Source organism: Ceratotherium simum, chromosome 5, assembly GCF_057802395.1.
Source record: "Ceratotherium simum simum isolate JZ-2026a chromosome 5, ASM5780239v1, whole genome shotgun sequence".
Classification (NCBI taxonomy): domain Eukaryota; kingdom Metazoa; phylum Chordata; class Mammalia; order Perissodactyla; family Rhinocerotidae; genus Ceratotherium; species Ceratotherium simum.
In genome coordinates, this window is record NC_141904.1 from 64,041,204 (window position 1) to 64,061,875 (window position 20,672).

At 41.4% G+C, this 20,672-nt stretch overlaps 1 protein-coding gene across 2 annotated transcripts in view; it reads right to left on the minus strand.

Moving 5' to 3' along the window:
- Positions 1–20,672, minus strand: part of ADAMTS9 (ADAM metallopeptidase with thrombospondin type 1 motif 9) — a 164,339-nt gene that overhangs the window by 104,018 nt on the left and 39,649 nt on the right. For both annotated transcript variants that reach the window (XM_014793538.2, XM_004419896.3), the window contains exons 11-16: positions 20,410–20,514; positions 14,351–14,496; positions 6,450–6,631; positions 6,223–6,359; positions 4,579–4,696; positions 4,237–4,332 (exon numbers count right to left, since the gene is read on the minus strand). In XM_014793538.2, the coding sequence (XP_014649024.2) occupies positions 4,237–4,332; positions 4,579–4,696; positions 6,223–6,359; positions 6,450–6,631; positions 14,351–14,496; positions 20,410–20,514 (784 nt within the window). The remainder of the gene's footprint in view (positions 1–4,236; positions 4,333–4,578; positions 4,697–6,222; positions 6,360–6,449; positions 6,632–14,350; positions 14,497–20,409; positions 20,515–20,672) is intronic.

A 20,672-nucleotide genomic window follows, 5' to 3' on the forward strand; every position in this document is an offset into this window, starting at 1 on the left:
AGACAGCATGAGCCCCTGTAGTAAAGTGACCGTTTAAAAATGCACTTTCATAAGCCCTAGAAAGATCCCAGCCCATAGTAGGTGCTCAATCAAATGATGTTGAAAGAATGAGTGACTGACTGACCCTGACATTCATGACAAGGAGAACAGAGTGCCTCCAGCCAAATAACTGTTTCCCTGCCAGTGTCAGCCTCTGACAACCTCGTCTCCCCTGCAGCTCCTGCAGTGGGAGAGCCACCAGCCATGCAAGGTGCAGGAGTTTCAATGGGTCACTGACTGGAGACGAGATTGTTTCCGTGGCACCTCAGGCCTCCTGAGGCTGCCTCCTGATGTGGGTCACTTACATGGTGATGGCAGGATGTGCCGCCAACAAAATCACCCAGTTCTTTCAAGTGAAGTCGCATGCTAGCTACCCAGCTGATGTTTCACGTAACGAGGGGAAATGAGATGTCACAAGGCCATCTCTGTAAATTAAACGCCGATCCAGTTTTATTCGTATTCAAAGAGCAATCATCTATTCTAGGTTAATTCTGGGGCTCCTTCTAATGTCTCCAGGCTTCCTCTCATGCTTATGCTGACTCAGCCATTTCACCCCTCACTGCATGCTCCCTATCCCGGTAGATGGTGAGCAGGGAATGAGATAGGAGTCATCAGGTGAAATGAAGTTCCTGCTTTATCTTGAACTGAATTGATTCCTGTCCTCCCATTGCCACAATTAATCAAGGGCTAAGTGTACTGGAGACAAATAAGTATCACAGAAATGGCTCACTTTTCTCCTAAAGAAACATGAACATGATGGCACTGGGTACATCTTGGCTTTAACCCAACAGGAGGGAGGGGTCTGTGTGAAAGGACGACGTTTGACAGGAAGACTTTCTGCTTCGGTACTTTGTGAAACAAATAGTTTCCTGAAAACAACAGTCTACTGCCCAACCTCCCACTAATGCGATTAGGGAGCTAATTTCCTGGGTTGGTTTCTCTCCCATTTCACCCATCAGAGTGGGGTTGCTACAAAGACCCTCTCTCCTGGAAATTGCTCCCTCACCAAGACATGCGGAAAGAGTATGGCTTCACTGACCTTTAAAAAAAACATGAGGGATAAGGATGAAGATTGCTTAGCAACGGAACAGCTGTGATTGGGCTCAAGCAAGACTCAACTGTGGGTTTTAAAACCTTCTTAGAGCATTTGCTGCACGTTCCTTCAAGCCAAGAGTAAACATTTACACATGCCAGATTTGATGACAACATCATATTCTTCCCAACTTGTTAAGAAACCACTGTAAGGTCCAAAGGCTCTGAGGTCTCGACGTTCACTCAGTGAACTGTGACTTGCCATCTATGCTTGCACACTTTTCATGTGCTTCCAGAGAGATGTTCTTTTGCCAACAGGTGACTTGTACCATAAGATTCCATTGAGAAGCCATGACTGCCTCAGACTGCCTGTCCCAGATGACAAATCTTCTTTAATTTTGCTTTCATTCTTTACAAGGAGATTAAGAAACCTCCAGTGAGGACTAAAAGGTTATCAGGAGGCCCTCCCCAGTTCAGGCACCTGATCTTGGCTGATGATGTTGAATTGAACTGAAGCCACTACTTGGAAGATTATTTTTCCAAGAAGGAGAAAATTAGTGGAGAATCCTTCTCCTTTTCAAGGAGAAGAATGGCTCAACATGGCTTTCGGCTCTCAGGAAATTCATTAATCAAGCAGGTTGTGTGCAATGCCGCTGGATTTACTTAGGAAGTAGTAAGGCCACAGCAGTCACAGGCTCAAATTTATAACCCAGCACATGAAGGAAAAGGCTTGACTCATTTTGCACAGTGGTGGAACGAGAAATGTGGGATTCCCAAAAAATAATTTGAAAAGAGTCCCCTCTTTTCAACTTTGTTAATTATACTACAAAGTCACCACTTACTTGGATATTTAGAGTAGGAAAAGGCTGATGCACCCACTGAGTAACTGATTCCAAGTAAGACTTTATGGTCTTTAAAAGAAGGGATGATTCTGTATATTTCCATGGTAATCCCATCCCCCATTATGCACACAGTAGGTCCTCAGTAAAGACAGCATGAGCGATGGTTGTTCAACAATTCAGCTTTCATTTACTTAGCCCATATGTGTATAGGCTTTATGTCAGGAGCTAAAGATAAGAAGACAGCCTCTGAACTAGTGGTCATTTGGATAAATAAGAAAAGAGTCATCTCATCTCAGTTGATGGAAACTTCATCCTTTCAGTTGCTCAGGTCAAAACCTTGGAGTCACCCCTGACTCCTTTCTTTCTCTCACACACCATATGCAATCCATCAACAAATCATGATGCCTCCACCTTCAAAGAAATCCAGAATTTGACCACATACCACCACATCCACTGCTCTCACTTGAGGCCAAGCCACCAGCATCTCTCTCTTGGATTATTGCAATAACTTCCTAACCAGTCTTCCTGCTTCTACCCTGTACCCTTAACCCACCATCTATTCTCAACATAACAGCCACAGTGGTCCTTTGAAAATATAAACATGATTAGATTAGATTGGCTCAACACTTCAGTAGCTCCCCGTGTCTCTCAGAGTACAAGTCCTTTCACTGGTTAGATGACCCCCTGCAATCTAGTCCTGACACCTATTTAACCTCACAGGACTCTCCTCTGTGCTTAGGCAGCTCCAGCCACACTGGCCTCCCTCTATTCTTGGAACAATCCAGACATGCTCCTTCTTCAAGCATTTTGCACTGGCTGCTCCCTCTACGTGGAATGCTCTTCTCCCGGGTATCTGTTATCACTTGCTTCACTTCAAACACTTAGCTCCACTGTTCCCAGCCCACCCCTGGGGGTCCCAATTTCCCTTATGTTGCTCTATTTTGTAACAGCACTTATCACCTTCTAATGGTGTGTAGTTTGCTTATCGATTAAGTTATTATCTATCTACTCCCACTAAAAAGTAAGTTCCAAGAAGATAGCGATTTTTTGTTTATTTTTATTTTTTTGTTATGTTTTGCTTATTGTGCCCAGAACAGTGCCTGGCACATATTAAATAAGTGAATGAATGAATGATGATATACTGCAGAAAATGCTATAATGGAGTCATGAGTAAATATTATACTTGATTAGCATGCTTGGCTAAAGGATCATCATCTACCTAGAAAGGATTTCACATAGACATCCCAAAATATAGATACAGGTTCTAATTTGATTCAATAAATACTTATTTACTAGCTCAATACGTCCAAGTTTGGAGTAAGCCTCCTTAGAGGCTGTATTCAGATGGATCAATAGAGTTCCTGTCTGGACATTCTAAGAGACAAAGTAGATTCATTTCTTTTAATAATTGACTGCCCAGCAAGACTGTCCTGATTTCTTCTAGATCTGAGTGCAAGCCATGCGCTTTTCACTGCTGAGAGAAGTCTGGTTGTGCAAGGCGACCAGCTGAGCCCCTTTCAGTCATGACCCCACTCCCTATGTCCTTCTAATTAAAAACGGTTGGGCAAATTTCATAATCACTTATGGCAGTCTACAGAATGATAAATTGAAGTAGGACTGAGCTGAGTAAACTGTTGAAAATGAACACAAGGTTGCTGCTGTGTTGTAGTTTAAATACAAGGAATAGATCTGAATTAATCGTGTGCCTGGACATGGTGAGAGAAGGATGAAGAATCCATGAGGCATCATTCTACTAATGTTGGCAGGGTCTATAAACATTCTAATTCAAATGTCTACTAACATTCTAGTAATGTCTGGGCCACTGTAGTAATGATATGAGAAAAATATTGCCACTATAGACCCTTGTGGAATGACCAGGCATAATGAAATACTGAATAAGTCCACCAGTGGTCTGCTATTGGTTAGAGTTGATAACATAAAAATTAAATCAAATATATCTCTAATAAAGCATTTGCAAGTCAGGTACCCACAGGACAGATTTTTTTTTTTAAAAGAAAGCAGTGATTTTATGCTCCACTTAAAGGTAAATACCTTCAAAATTTGATTTAGGGCCTTTTTATTTCCTATGATCTGGAGTAAATCCCCTGATATTGACTAGTATAACTACATGATTCTTAAATCAATACTCTGAGGGCATATGAATGAGGGAGAAATAAAATAATGAATTTCAAGATCAACTTCTTCAATGAAAATACATGACATCTCAAAGCTCTCCACATGTGATAGGGGCAAGAAAGTAGCATCTGCCAACTGCTCCAGAGAAGCACAGTTCCTGCAAATGGCAGGGGACACCCCATCTCACCTAAGTAGTTATCATCCTCTGATTTCCCTGAGAAACTGTGCTGCCGCACATCAATATTGGTAGCACCAGCTGGAATTCGGACCACAGTATTGTAACCTGAAAAGAATTTAGCAGAAATTCAGTATTCCACAGCATGGTTTTCACTTTCTCTAAGCATGGAATAAAAAGGCGGCAACAAAGGAATATAATATAATTCTCACTATTAGGGGCCTTATAGCCAGATGGGTAATGTACAAGACTGATTTTACACTCTACATCAATACTTTTACGTATTACATGTGGCTAACAATTTTTACACTTTGACCATGTTCCTTCTCATGGTTCTTAGGAACAAATTCTTACCATAATGGACTGTATTAAATGTTCCAGCCACTGTCTTGCACGAAGAATTATCACCACCGCAAACCCCACATTTATCTCTCCTGGCTTTTGAGTTCAAAACATGATCGCATCCAGCTTGCTTTAAAAAAGAAAACATTTGAAATAAATGGTAAGCATTATGGAGATTATAAAACGGCAAGTAATGTATTTCTTGGAATGATGTGCATTCAAAATGATAAGAAAGTTAAGTCTCTTTAAACTTGCAAGAGTTAAGAACTCAAATTGTCTATAACTTTGCTATGGAAAATGTGGTCCTTGAATCAGCATCCCTGGGTATCCCTGATGCGATTAGGATGCAGAATCTCAGGCCCCACCCACATCTACTGACTCAGAGTAGATTTTCTGGCATGTTAACAAGATCTTTAGGTGCTTCATCTACAGATTAAAGTTTGAGAAGCACTAGTCTATGATAAGTGGAGTAAACGAAAAAAAATCACTCAGGAATAAAAAAAAAAAAAAAGGAATGGTGAGGACTGTATCCAATTAAAGAGCTCATGCTCTATCTTCAGGGAGCAGCTGCTGTCCACTCCAGGCTACTGCTGTCATGCAGAAACAGGAGCCCAGTGTTGACATTTCCCAATTTTTCAAGAGAAGCTGGAAAACTTGATTTTACATGAAATCCACTATGTTTAAATATTGGCTACAAAAAGAGGACAAAGCATGACTGCAGGCCGCCAATTGGAGGCCTTAGGCTCCAAGTGACCCATTGAATTTCCTCACGTTAATCCAGTACAGCAGTGCAGACTGAGGTCTGAGAAGGACACCAGCAATGACCAGAAGACCAGGAGCACAGAGTTCACATTCCATTCTCATCCATTCTGTTCCTTTGTATGAACTAGTCTTTGAGGAGAAAAGTCAATGTGTTGCTCCAGAACGGACTGACAAGGAAATCTGCTCTGTAGCTGCAAGTCAGGAAGTGGGCGAAGCTCTCAGGGGCTCTTTCAATCAAATCCTACCAACTAGGAACTCCAATTTGCCTCAGACCACGTGCAAGGAACACATGTATCATCTCACAGCCTGGCTGTGTTAGGAATGATTTCTGACTGGTGACAACAGTGAAATGGTATCAAGCCCTGGAGAAATCATTGCTCTGATGCTTTACCATCTGCCAGAAGTTTCTTGATTCCCTTCCAAGAATAACTAACAGGTATGGCTCAGGTAGAAGCTATCGTGCTTAAAATCAGAAAGAGAAATGTGAGTGAGGCCAGCTCTTCCTTATGACATCTTTCTGGAGCAGAGCTATTCAATGTAGAAAACTTGTTGTAAGGAAGTATCTGGGTTTAACCTTAAGCACCGAGGTTACAGTAAAGTAGTGTGTGTGTGTGTGTGTGTGTGTGTAAATTATTGTAATAAATCTTTATGGGGAGGTTTTGTGCAGATCCTCACAGATGCTGAGAATGTCAAGAAAAATCTAGGGCAGTAGTTCTCCAACTCTGCATGCATCAGAATCAGGTGATGCTGATGCTGGTCTGCGGACCACACTTTGAGAATCACTGCCCTGGAAATAGTGCACAGATATTAGCAGCTGGTTTTTTATCAAGGAAGCCACAAACCGCAGCTCGGCAGCAAGACAACGCAATGATGAGAATGCCACCTGGGACTTACCCGGCAAAGGCCTTGGACACAGATATCGTTGGTGTCCTGGCCACACGGAGTTCCGTCTACCACCCTGTCTCGGAGCTGATAGTAGGCTGTGTTCCCTGCCACCCTGCAGAACAACTTGCACCGGTCCTTCATCAAAACTAGAGAGGAGAAACACAATGCAAGGTGACCTTCGTGCCTGGACCCCGTGCCAGCCTGCCAACCGTGGCACCTTCCCCAGATGCACTTACTTCCACTGTACTTGGGAACCCAGCGCACATTTGGAAGCAGACCGTTGATGTTAAAATGCTTCCCGTCAAAGTGAGCACACTGTTCGTCTCGGAAGTCTCGCTTCTGCTTGAGACATGGCTCTGTGTTGCAGGATTTAAATTTCATTCTCCGCCCTACACAGTACTTCCCACCGTTTTTTGGCCTGAGAAAAGGTAAAGAAGACATGCACTGTATTATAATGTATTTCTCCCCCATCACTCTCTCATCGGTGGCTTCCTGTCTTCTGGGGAAGCAAATCTGAAGTTGCCAATGACAGTAGACTGGGCAAGGGCTCTGAAATCTGGGTTTGCATTCTGCCTTCAACGTTATTAAGTATATAACCTTGGGCAAGTCATTTAACCTCTGCAAGCCTCAGTCCCTCCCTCTGTAAAATGGGAAAGCGCTAGATAGGTAAGGCTGTTCTGAGGATAAAATGTTAGAGCATGTTAACTTAAAGTTTGAAACACAAAGCCTGGGATCTATTAGGCCATTTTCTGTCCTCTTTCTTCTGAACATTCATAGTCCTTTAATTTTAAAAATGTAGAAGGTGAAAGGTTCAGATGATAGTTGTAATGCTCCCTGTTTTCCTTCTGTACCACATATTCTCATGGAAGACCATGCTAAAACTTGTGCCTTTCCACTTCCATTCACTCTATTCCTCCTCGCCCACCCCAACCAGTGTTTTTGTTTTTGTTTTACAAATAAGATGGAATAAAGGGAATACACCCATATTTTGACTAACTTAATAGCAGAAGCAGCAGAGAGCATACTGGTTTCATTAACTTTTGTGTGACAAGAGTATGGAGTATGCCTTGCAAAGCATCACAGTGCAAATTTAATCTCAGCATGCAACCCTGTACATGTATTTTCCAGATGTGGCCCAGAGAGTAAATTATACATCACATCTCCCGGCAGTCAACAGCTCGCCAAATTCATCATGGAAACGGGAAGATCACAGAGTCATAGGAAGCTGGGCTCACCCACCCAGGGCTAGGGCAGCTCCGATTTCACAACTACCCAGGACACCTCTGAAAATTCAAGAAAGGTTTCCATCTTTCTTCTTTAGAATGAATCTCCATAAGAAGTGTTTTTTGTTTTGTTTTGTTAAAACCAGGGCCAGGGGGAATGGGAAATATATCTGTCCTCTTAAGATACAGAATGAGAGGCAGTCTAGCAGAGCAGGAAAGGCATTGGAGTTGGATGTGGGTGCCAGTCTTGGCCTTATCCTCACTGTGTGACCTTAGTCAAAGTTCTTAGCCTCCCAGAGCTTCAATTCTCCCCTTCTCTAAAGTGAGCGCGCACAGTAGATGCCCAAGAACGTTAGCTACTATAATATTATACGTCAGCACTACCAATATTACATGTCAGCACTACTGATTCAGCAGTTTGTTCTGAGTACCAAACCCGAGCTACGATGTGGTCTGCATTTTGAGGCAAGACTCATCGCTCCCGCAGAGTGCCCAAGTCTCAGAAACGGCTCTCTGGTGGTGATACTGGTACAAACACGCTCCCTCGATCAAAGATTTGTAGAGTAAGGTAAGAGCATGGGCTTTGCAGTTACAAGCTGGGCAGCTTTGTGTGAGCTATCTGGCCTCTCTGAGCTCTGTCCTGCACATGTAAAACAGAGATGAAACTGTGCACCGGAAAGGCTTGTTATAAACGAGGAGCTCAGCAAGGAGACTAATAAATATTTATTGTTATTTATTTTGAAGAAGACTGCATCTAGGGATGCAAAATGGCACATAACACAGCAGTATCCACGTCTGACTGTTTCCCCATTAAACACAAGTAAACTCATATGCTTTATATCTGCACTGTGCACTTGACTCGCCAAAACTCACTCATATCTTGCCCAAAGGTAGGGCAGATGAGGTACCAAAGAACAGAAGGTTCAGAGAAGTTAAGTACTTTGCCCAAGGTCACAGAGCTAATAAAAGAGTAGAGACAAGACTGAAATTCAAGCTTCCCAGGTTCTTTCTCCATGCTCTTTCTGCTACATTATCCAGGAGCAACGGTCCAGAATCTTTTCTTTTTCGGTGCCATTTAGAGATACAGTCTTGGTTTCCCAGACACCAAGTTCTTCTCTCAGTACCAAGGCACCCTAGTCTCATGCATAAAATATCACAGATTACACATGAATAATAGATCAGGCCCATGGGGCTGTTCAGGTAAAATCTATTTTAAAGGTGCTACAAGGAAGACCCTTTCAATTCTTCCTCAAATTGATCTTTATGGAATCTTTTTAAATGTCCTAATTATGGTGGATCGATCATTTATTTATTGCCTAAATCATATTTCTTTTCCTTTGAAAATAAAATCTTTTAAAAGTTGATTGTTTTTCTTTCAGTCCTCTTATACAACGAGTCTTAACTGACTCTTGAAATGGATCAAATGCAGCAGCTCTTTGGGCTGCAGAGAGTTAATCCTTGTAGGTGGCTCCCCTTAGGATGGCAAAAGTTCCCACCTTTGCTTCCTTTGACCACTATCAAATGGCAAATCGCATTTAGTGATTTATTTTTATAAATAATATTTTTATTAACAACACAAAGAAAACACTCTATATGAGAGGCAATATTGCTGAAGGTTTTAGATATGGAGGAAATAGAGGGTTTGAATCCCAGCCTTGCCTCTTAATAATGGTGCAACCTTGCCTCTTAATAATGGTGCAATCTTAGGCAAGTTGCTTAATCTCTCTAAACCTAAGGGTCCCTATCTGTAAAAGGGAGACGATGCTAATATCTACCTCACAGGGCTGAGTGAGGGTTAACTGGGTTAATACACCCAGTGAACAAGGCCTGCCACTCAGCAAATGTTTAGCTATCACAAGGGTCCTCAAACTACAGCTCGAGGGCCAAATCCTACCTACTTCCTGTTTTTACATGGCCAGTGGGATAAGAAGAGTTTATGCATTTTAAAATAATTAAGAAAAAAATAAAAAGAATATTTCAAGACACATAACAAGTATATGAAATTCAAATTTCAGTGTCGTTAAAGAAAGTTTTAGTGGCACATAGCCACACTCATTCTTTACATATCCTCTATGTATGTTTCTCGCTATACCAGCAAGTTTGAATAGTTAAGACAGAGATCCCATGATACGCAAAATCTAAAATATTTACAGAACCTTTTATGGAAAAATATTCCTTTACAGAAAAATATTCCTTCATAGTAAAAGTTTGCTGACCCCTGAGCTATTCTTGTGCACAAGGCACCATGCCACTTTCTGTGACTGTGCACGGCCATGCTGTGGGGTAGGTAGTGGCCTCCTTGTTTCTGAAGCCTTGTTTGAGCTGGGTTCAGAAATGTTAAGTAACCTGGCAAGGTCACATGCCCACTACGTGAGAAGAGCTGGCTGAGACACCAACCAGGTCCCTGTCCCAAAGCTCACGATCTGGCCTCTCTCTCATGCTGCCTCTCTGGAGTCAGGACTCTTTCCATATCAAAACTTCTTCTGTGACTTAGTTTACTTTTTATGTAAAGGTAGATTATATTTTATTCATAAATATAAATTTGCCCTTTTGAAATATGTGGCTTTTCTTATATCCTAGACAATGCAATCTCTGCCTGATTTGCAGGTACTGTGTAATGGGGGAGGCTTTAGCTAACTAACTTACCTTTCAGCATGGAAAAAATTCATGTTGTAATTTAATAATTTAGCTGGATAGGAGTATTTTTTCCATGTAGGCAAATACTGAAAATTATGGGAAATGTGGCTTTAAAAAACAATATTAACCACATTTTCCAACTATTAAGATCCTTTTAACACATTGCATGTCAAAGGGATGGAAAGGACTTATGGAAATTGCTAGATTAATTACTATGAAAGTAACTATATTCAGCACAGCCAAGTTGACTCTATCTTTCAAGCACATATCACACAACCATTCCTATTAATACCTACAAAGAAAATTCATGATGCTGCATGGCCAAAGCTATGAGGGAATTTTTGCAAAGATCATTACAGGTGCATTAACCCTCAAGGAAAGTTAAACTTTGGTCTGCAAATGGGTTTGAACAGAAATCTCAACTTCCATGTTTACTTACAATGAATTAGGGCCGGCAGTTCAGGGTTAGCTCAAAGAAGAAATTTATAATGACACAACAGGCAGCCCCAGAAGGTAGTGTGTTTCCTATGCTTAGGGGGTATTAAGAAGAAGTCTAATGACCAATTGCAGAGGATGCTGAAAGGCTATTCAAGGATTAGATGGGATGGGCCAGGGAGCTTATTAGCAATGATCAATGATCCTTCCAAATGGGGTGGGCTATGGGACTGGATATCTTTATTCATTCATTAGTTCATGGCTGTCCCACACTAATCAATTCTTGACATTTTGAAATAAGTTCATCCAACTCAGTGCCTCAAAAAAACTCTGCTGCAATTCTTGACAGTCAAATGAGAGATTAGTTTTCTTAGATGAAATAGGCATATTTCTAGTCTCTTTTATGTAAAATTTCATAACCAGTTGCTATAGGAAAGTCTAAGCGGGAAATATCCAGTTCACAATCTTGTCTTTTTCTCATATCTATGAGTTTATTATTTTTTAATTTAACCTATCTCCTAATTTAAAAGCAAAATAGAAGCACTAGAAGAGGGAAATGCTTTGTCCTTCCTAAAGAACTGGCGTGACTTTTACTTTGATGGATTGTAACAATTCTATAAACCATGTTGTTCCAGTCACCAGGAAGCTCAGGGCCACATTTAGAACACAAAATAGCAAGTGCAGGGCCCAGTGGCCTGATGATGCAACTTCTAGTGCCAATGCTTGGTCTTATTTAGGTATTCTAAGTTACGTTTTTGGTGGTTCCGATTTTAAATTTTACTCTAGTACATGTTTTTTATTGATCAAGTGATCATATAATTAATTTTCCAATCCAAGACACTTTGTGAGTAAGAAGGGGAACTATTAATAACTTCTCCAGGACAAAAGATGCGAACTGGGACTTTCCTTGCGATCCAGAATGTATGCCCATCTTACCTGCAACGCATGGGTCAAAAATGGGATTAAAAAAATACACAAAGCATTTAAAGACAAAATATGAGGGCCCCATTCTCATGATGGCAAACTTGTAGCACTATACACCAGCTGAAACCAAAAATTTTTTTGACCAGATTTAGAAAGCATGTGGTTTCTACAGCTTGCTCATCGAGTATAGCGGAATCCCAGGTGTATGGCAAGGCTACTTCTCTTTTTCAGCTTTTATGCTTTCAAGGAAAAAAACCTAAAAATATAGCATAAAGTGTTTCGATGCTAAATAAATACAACCTTGAATCACATGAATACAATGAAAAACTGAAAACAATCCAGTTTCTTAATAGAGACATACCTGGGATTCTACAAACTGAGCTCTGCATTATATTCAAAGGGCTCCTCAAACTGAGCAAAGGCATGTTGTCAGCAAAGGGGAGGACCGTTCCCCTCAAACTTCTTGAGGATCAGGACAGCAACCACTTCCACACTGTACATGATGAACCATCTGTCTGTGCATTTCTCTGAACAAGCTTTTACACTGAGCTGTGGATCTGATTTTCCCTTTTCTGTGTCCCTTCCTCTCGTCCAGTTGACTTCCCCAGTGCCACTGTAACCTCAGTTTTCAGAGGCAGACTCCTTCCTCAATTCACAGGGACATCCCAAAGTGCAAATAACCTGGGGGAGTCTTAGTGCAATGCTGTCAGTGCGGACACTCAGCTGGGTGGACTGTATTATTCTAAAACCTCCCACAGCAAACAGCAAGGACGAGGACCTCTGCTCCAAGTCTTTAATGATAGGTTCCCAACTTCTAAATGAGAGGGCCTCTGCTGCACTTTGAAGCTCAAGATCTTCTCCCGCTGAGATCTTTACGCAGGGTAATCTCCTTTGTCTGGCCCATTCCCATTATGGAGTGATTTCTCTCTCTCCACTTTACATATTACTTCTAGAATTGCTCTAAGACTTAAAAAAAAAAAAAAAGACCAAACACTTCTTTTGAATGGACTATCCTTGAGTCAAAATTTCAAAAGTGCCCATTGTTTGCAATACCCATACCCTCATGATAACAACTGCTTCTTATTATAAGAGTAATAATTTGGCTCAACGTAGCTACCATGTCGTTTTTAATTTTCAAAAAATTCATCATATTTGCTATTAGCTTAAAATGTTTTATTTTAAAATGTCAGCAATACAAGAAGCTAGGACATATAATTGATTTTAGAAACTTGTGGAACACTATATAGTATTACCTTCATATTATATGATACTTATTTCATATAATACATATAACATCTACAATCTTTTTTAAAAGTCCAAAATGATACAAATCAAATTGCTTTTCACTGGTTGCTTCTTGTGTGGAGTAGGTGGGGGGTAAGAATAATGATGAGAGAAATTTTTTGTATCATATAGCTTTGTGTCAGAATTTTTTGAAAGCATATACTATACTTATACTATTATAGAAAAAAAGAATACAAAATGTAGATTCTATGGAATATCTAATGTTTATTAGTTTACACTGATAGCTACAGTGTTAGTTTTACGGACCAGAGTCTACACCTTATAGCTCTTTAGTGTCTTCTATAGAGACTAACATTATATGGACATGAAATAAACGTTGGACTGTGAACAAGAATAAATGAAAATAAATGGATCATCATCTGTGATTCATATTACAGAGTATTTATTTAGATCAAGGCTTGCAACCCAGTAGGTTTTGCCATGTTTAGCTATGTTCTTTTTGGTTCACACAATTCAGATTTTTCTTATAAAAAATTTGGAAGCTTTGTCAACACTAGGCCCTTCTCCTACTTGCGAACAATCAGCTAGATCTGAGCAGCGCTCTGCACTTGTCTCCACTGCGCTGCAATAAAACTCGATCGTACTTCGTCACTTTACCTGCTTGCTTCTCAATACAATTCAGTCTGCTATCCCTGACGTAGGCTGTTAAAAATAAATGAGCACTTCCGGATGAAATTATTGTACATAATCCCAAAGCAGCTGGTTTTTAAAAATGGTTGTTGGTTTATTCATCTAAAAACTATCCCTGTTCTTTGATGATTTCTTGGGCTCCCCAGCCTTGACAGGTTCAATGGCAGTAATATCATGTATTATTTTTCTATTCCTTTAAGCTTTATACATCTTAGGTCCACACAAAATTGGATCTATTCCTAAAGATAGCGATTTTTTAATCTACTTACATCAACAACCTCCCCCCAAAACACATGTCTACCATGACAGATGCTGGGGAAAAAACCCATCAACATTATTTGAACGTTTAAGTCCCAACAAGGTCAGGCTGGTAGAAACAGCCACGGTCACCTAATGAGAATTATCCCGAAGAGCAGGACACTCCCAGTCTACAAACTGTCAGGATGGAGACTTCAGGTATCTCCTGTAAAACAGCTAGACTGAATCAAAAGGTAATTCCTGACGGGCTTCCAGGTCCTTCGGCATCTGTTCACGCAGCCTGGGGGATCTGTGTGCCCTTTGTAGCAATTCAGTAGCTAACGGGAAAGGGTACATTTAACGACCATCTGGATGGAAATGTCCAATTTCTTTGTTTCCTCGTGAAAAATCTATCTGTTCATTTTATTGGCGTGCTATCTCAAGCTCGGGGGGCGGTGAGATATGCCTAATGATCAAAATTGTTCAACAGGCCAACCAACACAGAAGTATCTACTGTTTGGTAGACAAAACTTTAATAATAAAGGATCATGGGAGAAAAATCATCACAAAGAGGAAAGGCACGTGGGGATAAAGATCTCGGACACCATCCATCTAGGCAACCCTAGAAGTCCACTCGCTCTCTAACGCAGAAAGAGCTCTTTGCCTGCCTCCAGCTAAATTACTCCCCCTAGGAAGTTCTCATTCCTCCCATCCCAGGAACAACAGTGATAGGTCCTAGGACTTACTCTGGTCTGTTGCACTCTCGAACAGCTGTTTTGATGCCCCCTCCGCATGTTCTCGAGCAGGTTCCAAAGTGACTCCAACTTCCCCAGGATCCATCAGTCACGGGGACCTCCATTTCTTTGGGAACACAAAATCCAAACTTGCAGTGCTGTATTTAATAAGGGGAACAGTGAGGGAGAGCTCGGAGCTTGAGACATTGTAGGACCCACCGTCCTTTTAAATACACCATTCTTTACTGGTTTGAAATGCTGCAGTCCATGATCTATGTGAATAACGGAAAGTGTAGGGATTTTAACCTCGTACTTATTGATTCTGGTCTGTATCTTTATTTACAACTTGCTTGAATAAAACTGGCCCATGAGTGGTGGCTCCAAGCTGTCCAGATGGCCAGCGTTGAAGTGCTCAATTAGTCTACTTGGAAAAATGAGCAGTGGAAATGGGCAGAATGGTTGTAGACAGGGCCAAAATGAGTTACTGAATTTGCATAGCGAATCTCCATTAACAAGCCCCAGAGATGCTGCAAGCCTGGTAAAATATAAGGCTTTACTACTCCCCATGGATTTGAAAACCCAATTTTAATTAAATGGGAGAGGAAAAAAAGCTAGTTACATGATTCCTATGAACTCACTCCACCAAAGCCCACAAGATGAGACTAAAGCAAAATGGACACATTACAGCGAGCCCTAAACTTTATTGCTTTTTTGTTACTAATGGTTTCAGATTCTCCAGCCTGGAGCAGGAAGAAGGCCATGATGTTTAAAACAAAACTAAACAAAATAAAACTCCTCAGCAGGACAAGGGAGTCGAGAAGCCCATTTCGACCCTCTGCCATTGTTGGGGTGTGAGGCCCTGACACAAAGCCGAGGTCACTGAGCAGTGGACAAAGGAAGAGTGGCAGCAGAGGCGGCAGGAGGGTGACGCCCCGCGGCTTGCTCAGATCTCTGGAGCGGAGCTGGTGGTTGCTGCCGTGATTTATCCGCGGGGAGGACACAGGCGCGGAGGGAAGAGGCAGAGGGCCACGGAGACCAGGCGGTGGGGCGTGTGGGGGAAGATGGACAAATAAGAGGCAGGTGAACGTCTCAGTCGGAATGGCCGGCCCCAGGAAAGGCTTGATGAACAACTATTTAAAAAGCTCAAGTAAACTTTCTCTATCCTGCCGCGTATTCTCCCTTGTAATTATCTTCTTGGAGTATCTGAGGACACATCCCTTTCCCTGGGCTGTTTGGCTGAGGCTTAAAAGATTCTGCATTCAAAGAACCCTGCGTAACCCTGTACCCAAAAAATGTGGGCAGAGGCAGAGGTGACCACATCACTCCCTGAGATCATTTCATATGTGCCTTTACAGCGGTCTCCAACGTTTCTGGGAACATATACACATAAAAATAAATGAGAGAGGCAGCTGGGTCCAGCGCACCGCTATCCAATAAGAGTGTAACATGAACCAAATACACAATTTAAACATTTCTAGAAGCCACATTAAAAGAAAAATAAAATTGAAATTAATTTTAATATCTTTTCTTTAGCTCAAAAGATCTAAGAGATTATTATTTCTATATGTAATCAACTTAAAATTACAAATGAGTATTTTTTACATGCTTTTTTTCATACTAGGTCTTCGACACCGGGTATGTATTTTCACTTAAGCACATCTCAGTTCAGACCGACATTTCCAGTGCTCACTAGCCACGGGTGGCTAGTGGCTGCCATACTGGACAGTGCAGGTCACTGAGGGACAAAGCTTAGCAGGGAAATGGTCTGGTGGCAAGTGGTGGCTCTGTGACCTTGGGCGAGTCACTGAACTCTGCTTCCACAGCTGAGAAATGGGAACCTACGGCCAAAGCTGTCTTGAGTATAACGTGAGACAATGTACCTAAAGCACCTAGGACCCAGCTGAGCACAAAGGGGACCCAACTTCAAGAAGGTTTGTGATGACAATGGCAAATATTTACACAGCACTTCATATCTGTCAGGCACTGTTCTAAGCATTATGTATATACATTAACTTAATCCTCACAGCACACTATGAAGTATGCACTATTATTACCCCCACTCCTACAGAAAAGAAAACGGAGGCGCAGAGGGGTTGATGCTAAACATCTGGTACAGGGCCAAGCTGATGCTGAAACACAGACAATCCGACTTAACAGAGTATATACTTTTAAGTGTGACACAGGCTGCCTCTCAACTGTAAGCAAATGGGATCAATTTTTGACATCTAAAGACTGAAATCTAAAACAAAAGCAAGATTAATGAGAATGGTTAGGTGAGACTAAGACTCCCAAGTTGTCCACCCAATATCCATTCTCTCCTTCATCCTTGGTAACAGAATCCATATATTCCTGGATTCCTGTACAGACAGGAGTGGTCAAAGAGATGTCAGCAGAATTCATTAGGTGAGATTCCTCGGAAGGTCCTTTTGCCCCTTTGTTCCTTGCCCTTTGGCTTCATTCTCTCTGGAACTCAGAGTTGATGGTTGGAGCTGCAGCAGCTAATTTGTGACCTTGAGGATGGAGGCTACTGACATACAATAGCAGAGCAGAAAGAAATTAGGTCCTGGGTCTCTGATGATTTTGTGGAGCTGCCATAACAGCTCCATAACCTGCCTAGCTCTAGACTAGGTTTTTTTTGTGTGTCAGAAAGAGAGCCAATTTGCTTACACTGATGTAATTGAGTCTCACCTGAACAAAATTCCTAACTAATATATAATTGAGGTCATAGCTGATGCCCAAATTCGGCCCTCAAATCTTGATGCCAGATCCACATTTTATAAATTCTACAAAGTCAGGAGAAAATTCCTATGACTATTCATGGATTTTAATAATGAGAAGTTGCCTGGAAATACATTTTTTTCCGCTTGACACTTTAGTCTTCAGCCTGTTGATCTCTCTATTCTATAGACTCCACCTCCACACAAGAACAAACTCTAAAGTGACCATAATTCTCAGTAAGCATTTCCATAAACTTCAGAGCAAAATAAGGACACAGGTTTATCAGAGTGCTGCCATTCAGCACTGCATTCAGATGTCCTCATACGGTCCCCTTTTAAAAAAAACTTCTACTTCAAAACTGGTCTGCAAATTAAACATTTCTTACCGATATGGCCATTGATGGGTGTTCAAAGGGGAGGAAGAACCTTGGAGGAACAGGGGAAGTCCCTGAGATGACAGAGGCTGGACATGGGGACTGTATGGCACATATGTACCAAGATCATCTATTTTACCAGGTAAATTCGACAAGCACCAGCTTCATACTGGAATAGCCATTACAACATAACAAAGCAGTAAGTGGCTGGTGCAGCCTGTGCCAAAATATAGTCAGTCTTTCCTAAAAGTGTCCAGAACCATTTAAATGATATGTTACATAAATGCATCTTTTTTAAGAGGTTGGAAGAGGGACTTAGAGGTCAAATTTTGTCCCAAGGAGGCTTAAAACAAAAGAGTTTCAAACCTCAGACTCACATACAGGGTTAAAATGAAAATGTTAATGGACTTAACAAGAGAATGGAGAAAATAAAGGGCATCAGAGAGTCATTCATCAAAATAACATTGTGTCAGCAGCCCAAGACAGATTACTGCTGAGGGAGCAGGGCAGAAAGAAGAGAAAGAAAAAAAATTAACCCAGCAGCAAAGGGAGTCAGAATTTGCTAGAGAAAAGGCATATGGTTTTACTGCCAATTCTATGAAAACAAAACAAAATGAAAAAAACACAAAGAATTTCTATGCCAACATATCCACCACCTTTGGCATTTGTAAAATGCATAAATACTCTTCAGGGGAATAAACACACATATACCCACATCTTTAATAAAAGCTGCTAGACTCGGCCACTTTTCTAAAACAAACTAAAAATGTACCTATCAGTTTCTCGGCATAGTTGCTTCTCTGAAAGTGTTCGGAGCCTGCCCTTGGAATGCCTTGAAGTCTCCTGCTCTTGCTGAACACGAGCATGCATGGAAAAAATTTTCTGAAAGATCTCCTAAATTTTTCCATCCCTCAGGTATAAGATTACCCCGCAATCCCTTATCTTCTACTTCTGTTACAAAAACAGAAGATTAGAAAAAGACACAACAGACATCCTCCCAAATGTTCCAGGATTGATTGGGATACCACACCAGGACACGGAGCTTGGTGGCCCGTTCATGACAGTTTTACCAAACATAATTCAGTTCAGCATATTATTGAGAATTCTTCTTCGTTACGGTTTTTCCAGCAGTAACATGTCTCAGAAACAGACACAGTAGGTGGATGCATCAGATTGACCAAGAACCATGATACAATACCAGTGATTTTTCTGAGATCAAACAGATTCAATTTAAGTAATATCGTTGGCTGGCTCTACCTCAAGCCAACTAACCAAGTCGTCAACTTAGTATCATGTCTGTTGTCATCTCCCATCACCTGGTAGCAGCTGTCTGGGTCAGTCACTGTGTTTAGAAGGACTCTGAGGCCACATCTTCATTTTGCAAGAATGAGTGAATTCTTTTTGGTTTCCATGGAAACCTGAGAACCATATTCCCACTCAAACCTATGGTCCTCTGACCATCAACATATTGAGTTAAATGTTCCGTTAAAAAGTGAAAGATTCACTCTGGCCAAGGAGATATATTTCTTTTCAAGCTAATGAAAGGTACAGAAGCTGTTAAGTCTATGTCTGTGTACAGTTTTGGTTAGGCTCTTACTGGAGAAAGCTGTATTCTCAATTGCCGAGGTCCTCGCCATCAAGGAGCGAGATCACGAGCTGACTTAGTCACCAAGTGAAGTCAAGCATAAAACCGTCTTCATTGTAATGTTTTATTTTTGTATTGAATTGTCTCTTTTGCAAACAACTTTAATGCCCTCCAGCTCATGTAACTTTATAACCACCCTGAGAGACGAGTGAGGAAATCACTAGTCCCCCCGTTTGACCCTGGGAAAGCAAAGGAGCTCAGTGAGCTCCAGTTACAGCCCCTCCAGTAGACCGGGTGGCCCCTTCAGACAAAGCGAGGGAGGGAACTGGGGTGGGGAGGGGCTGGGGTGTTGGGGGGACCCTGCCCCAAATGGGCTGAGCGACCTTGGGCAAGCCGCTGCTTCTTTCTGTTCTCTTTCTATAAAATTGGGGGAGAGTTAAGCTCCGTCATCTCTTAGGACGGCTTCCACGGAAACACTCTGGGTGCCATGGATTCTACAAGGTAAAGTGGAGGGAAAGGAAGCGAGACGAGAATAAAATATTAAAAGTGAGTAAAGTGGACAATGTGAAGAAGAGAGAAGACAGGAAAAATATAAGCGAGGACGACAGGAGACTCAGAATACAGTCCAGGGATTACATTATTGGTAAGGCACAGAATGCCGTTTTTCATACGGAAAAAAAAAAATCAGAGTTTATACCTAAAAATTTCTGTAACCAAAGTTTTTGGGTGATGATGATGATATCACTAATATCTTTTTTTCAGAAGGACACCAGGTGCAGAAGGTTGCATTAATTATACTCCTGGGTGTGTGCGACATTGTGATCAATGGGCCATACAAGGAGCAGATTTTGTTTGGTTATTAACAAATAAGTGGGAACCATTATAACCAACTCAAAATTTGGACTTGGATATATCCCAGGTGATGTCACAACTGCTTAAAGGGACCAACACAGGTTGGTAAAACCCTGGCATCCCAGTAGAGAACACAATAAGTTTACTGTATTTCTGTATTTCCTTGATTTTAAGATGTTCCAGCAAAATAATAGTCTTCCATTGCCACCGCCAAAAGAGAGAGAGAAGATAAAGAAACGCTACCTCACATTAAATGTACTCATAAATTGAAAAGCACACTGGGATTTCAGAAAAGTTAAAATGAGAAAAAGTCTGTCTTACAATGAAGGCAATAGTGACAGCTATATCTTTTGTATCAGTGTTAGGCTATAACGTAAGTTTTCACAATTTTCAATAGTAAAGCTAAACCTCCTGTCTCAAAAAAGTATTATGCATGCTAAAACACACTGCATTAACTTATATTCTAAACAGTGGTGACTGAGCCTTCAGGCAAAATCGTGCCCATTTCCCCAAGACAGAAGGACGGGTCGGGGCGTTACTTGCCTTTCCGGGCTCACACTCCGTCCCGTCGGCCCAGGGCGTGTGCTGGGTCCGGCAGCCTTTGTGCGCTCCATCCACGTTATTGCACCAGAGCCGGCGACACTGCATCTGCTCAATTCAGTTGAATGACAATTCAGCGACAATGTGATTAGACAGTATAAAACAAGGCACGGATTGCTTTCAACTGTTGTTTTGACAATGATATAGTGTAGGTTGGAAAGGGATCTTTTTTTCTTGGTATGAGTACGATAAAATATTCCAAGGGA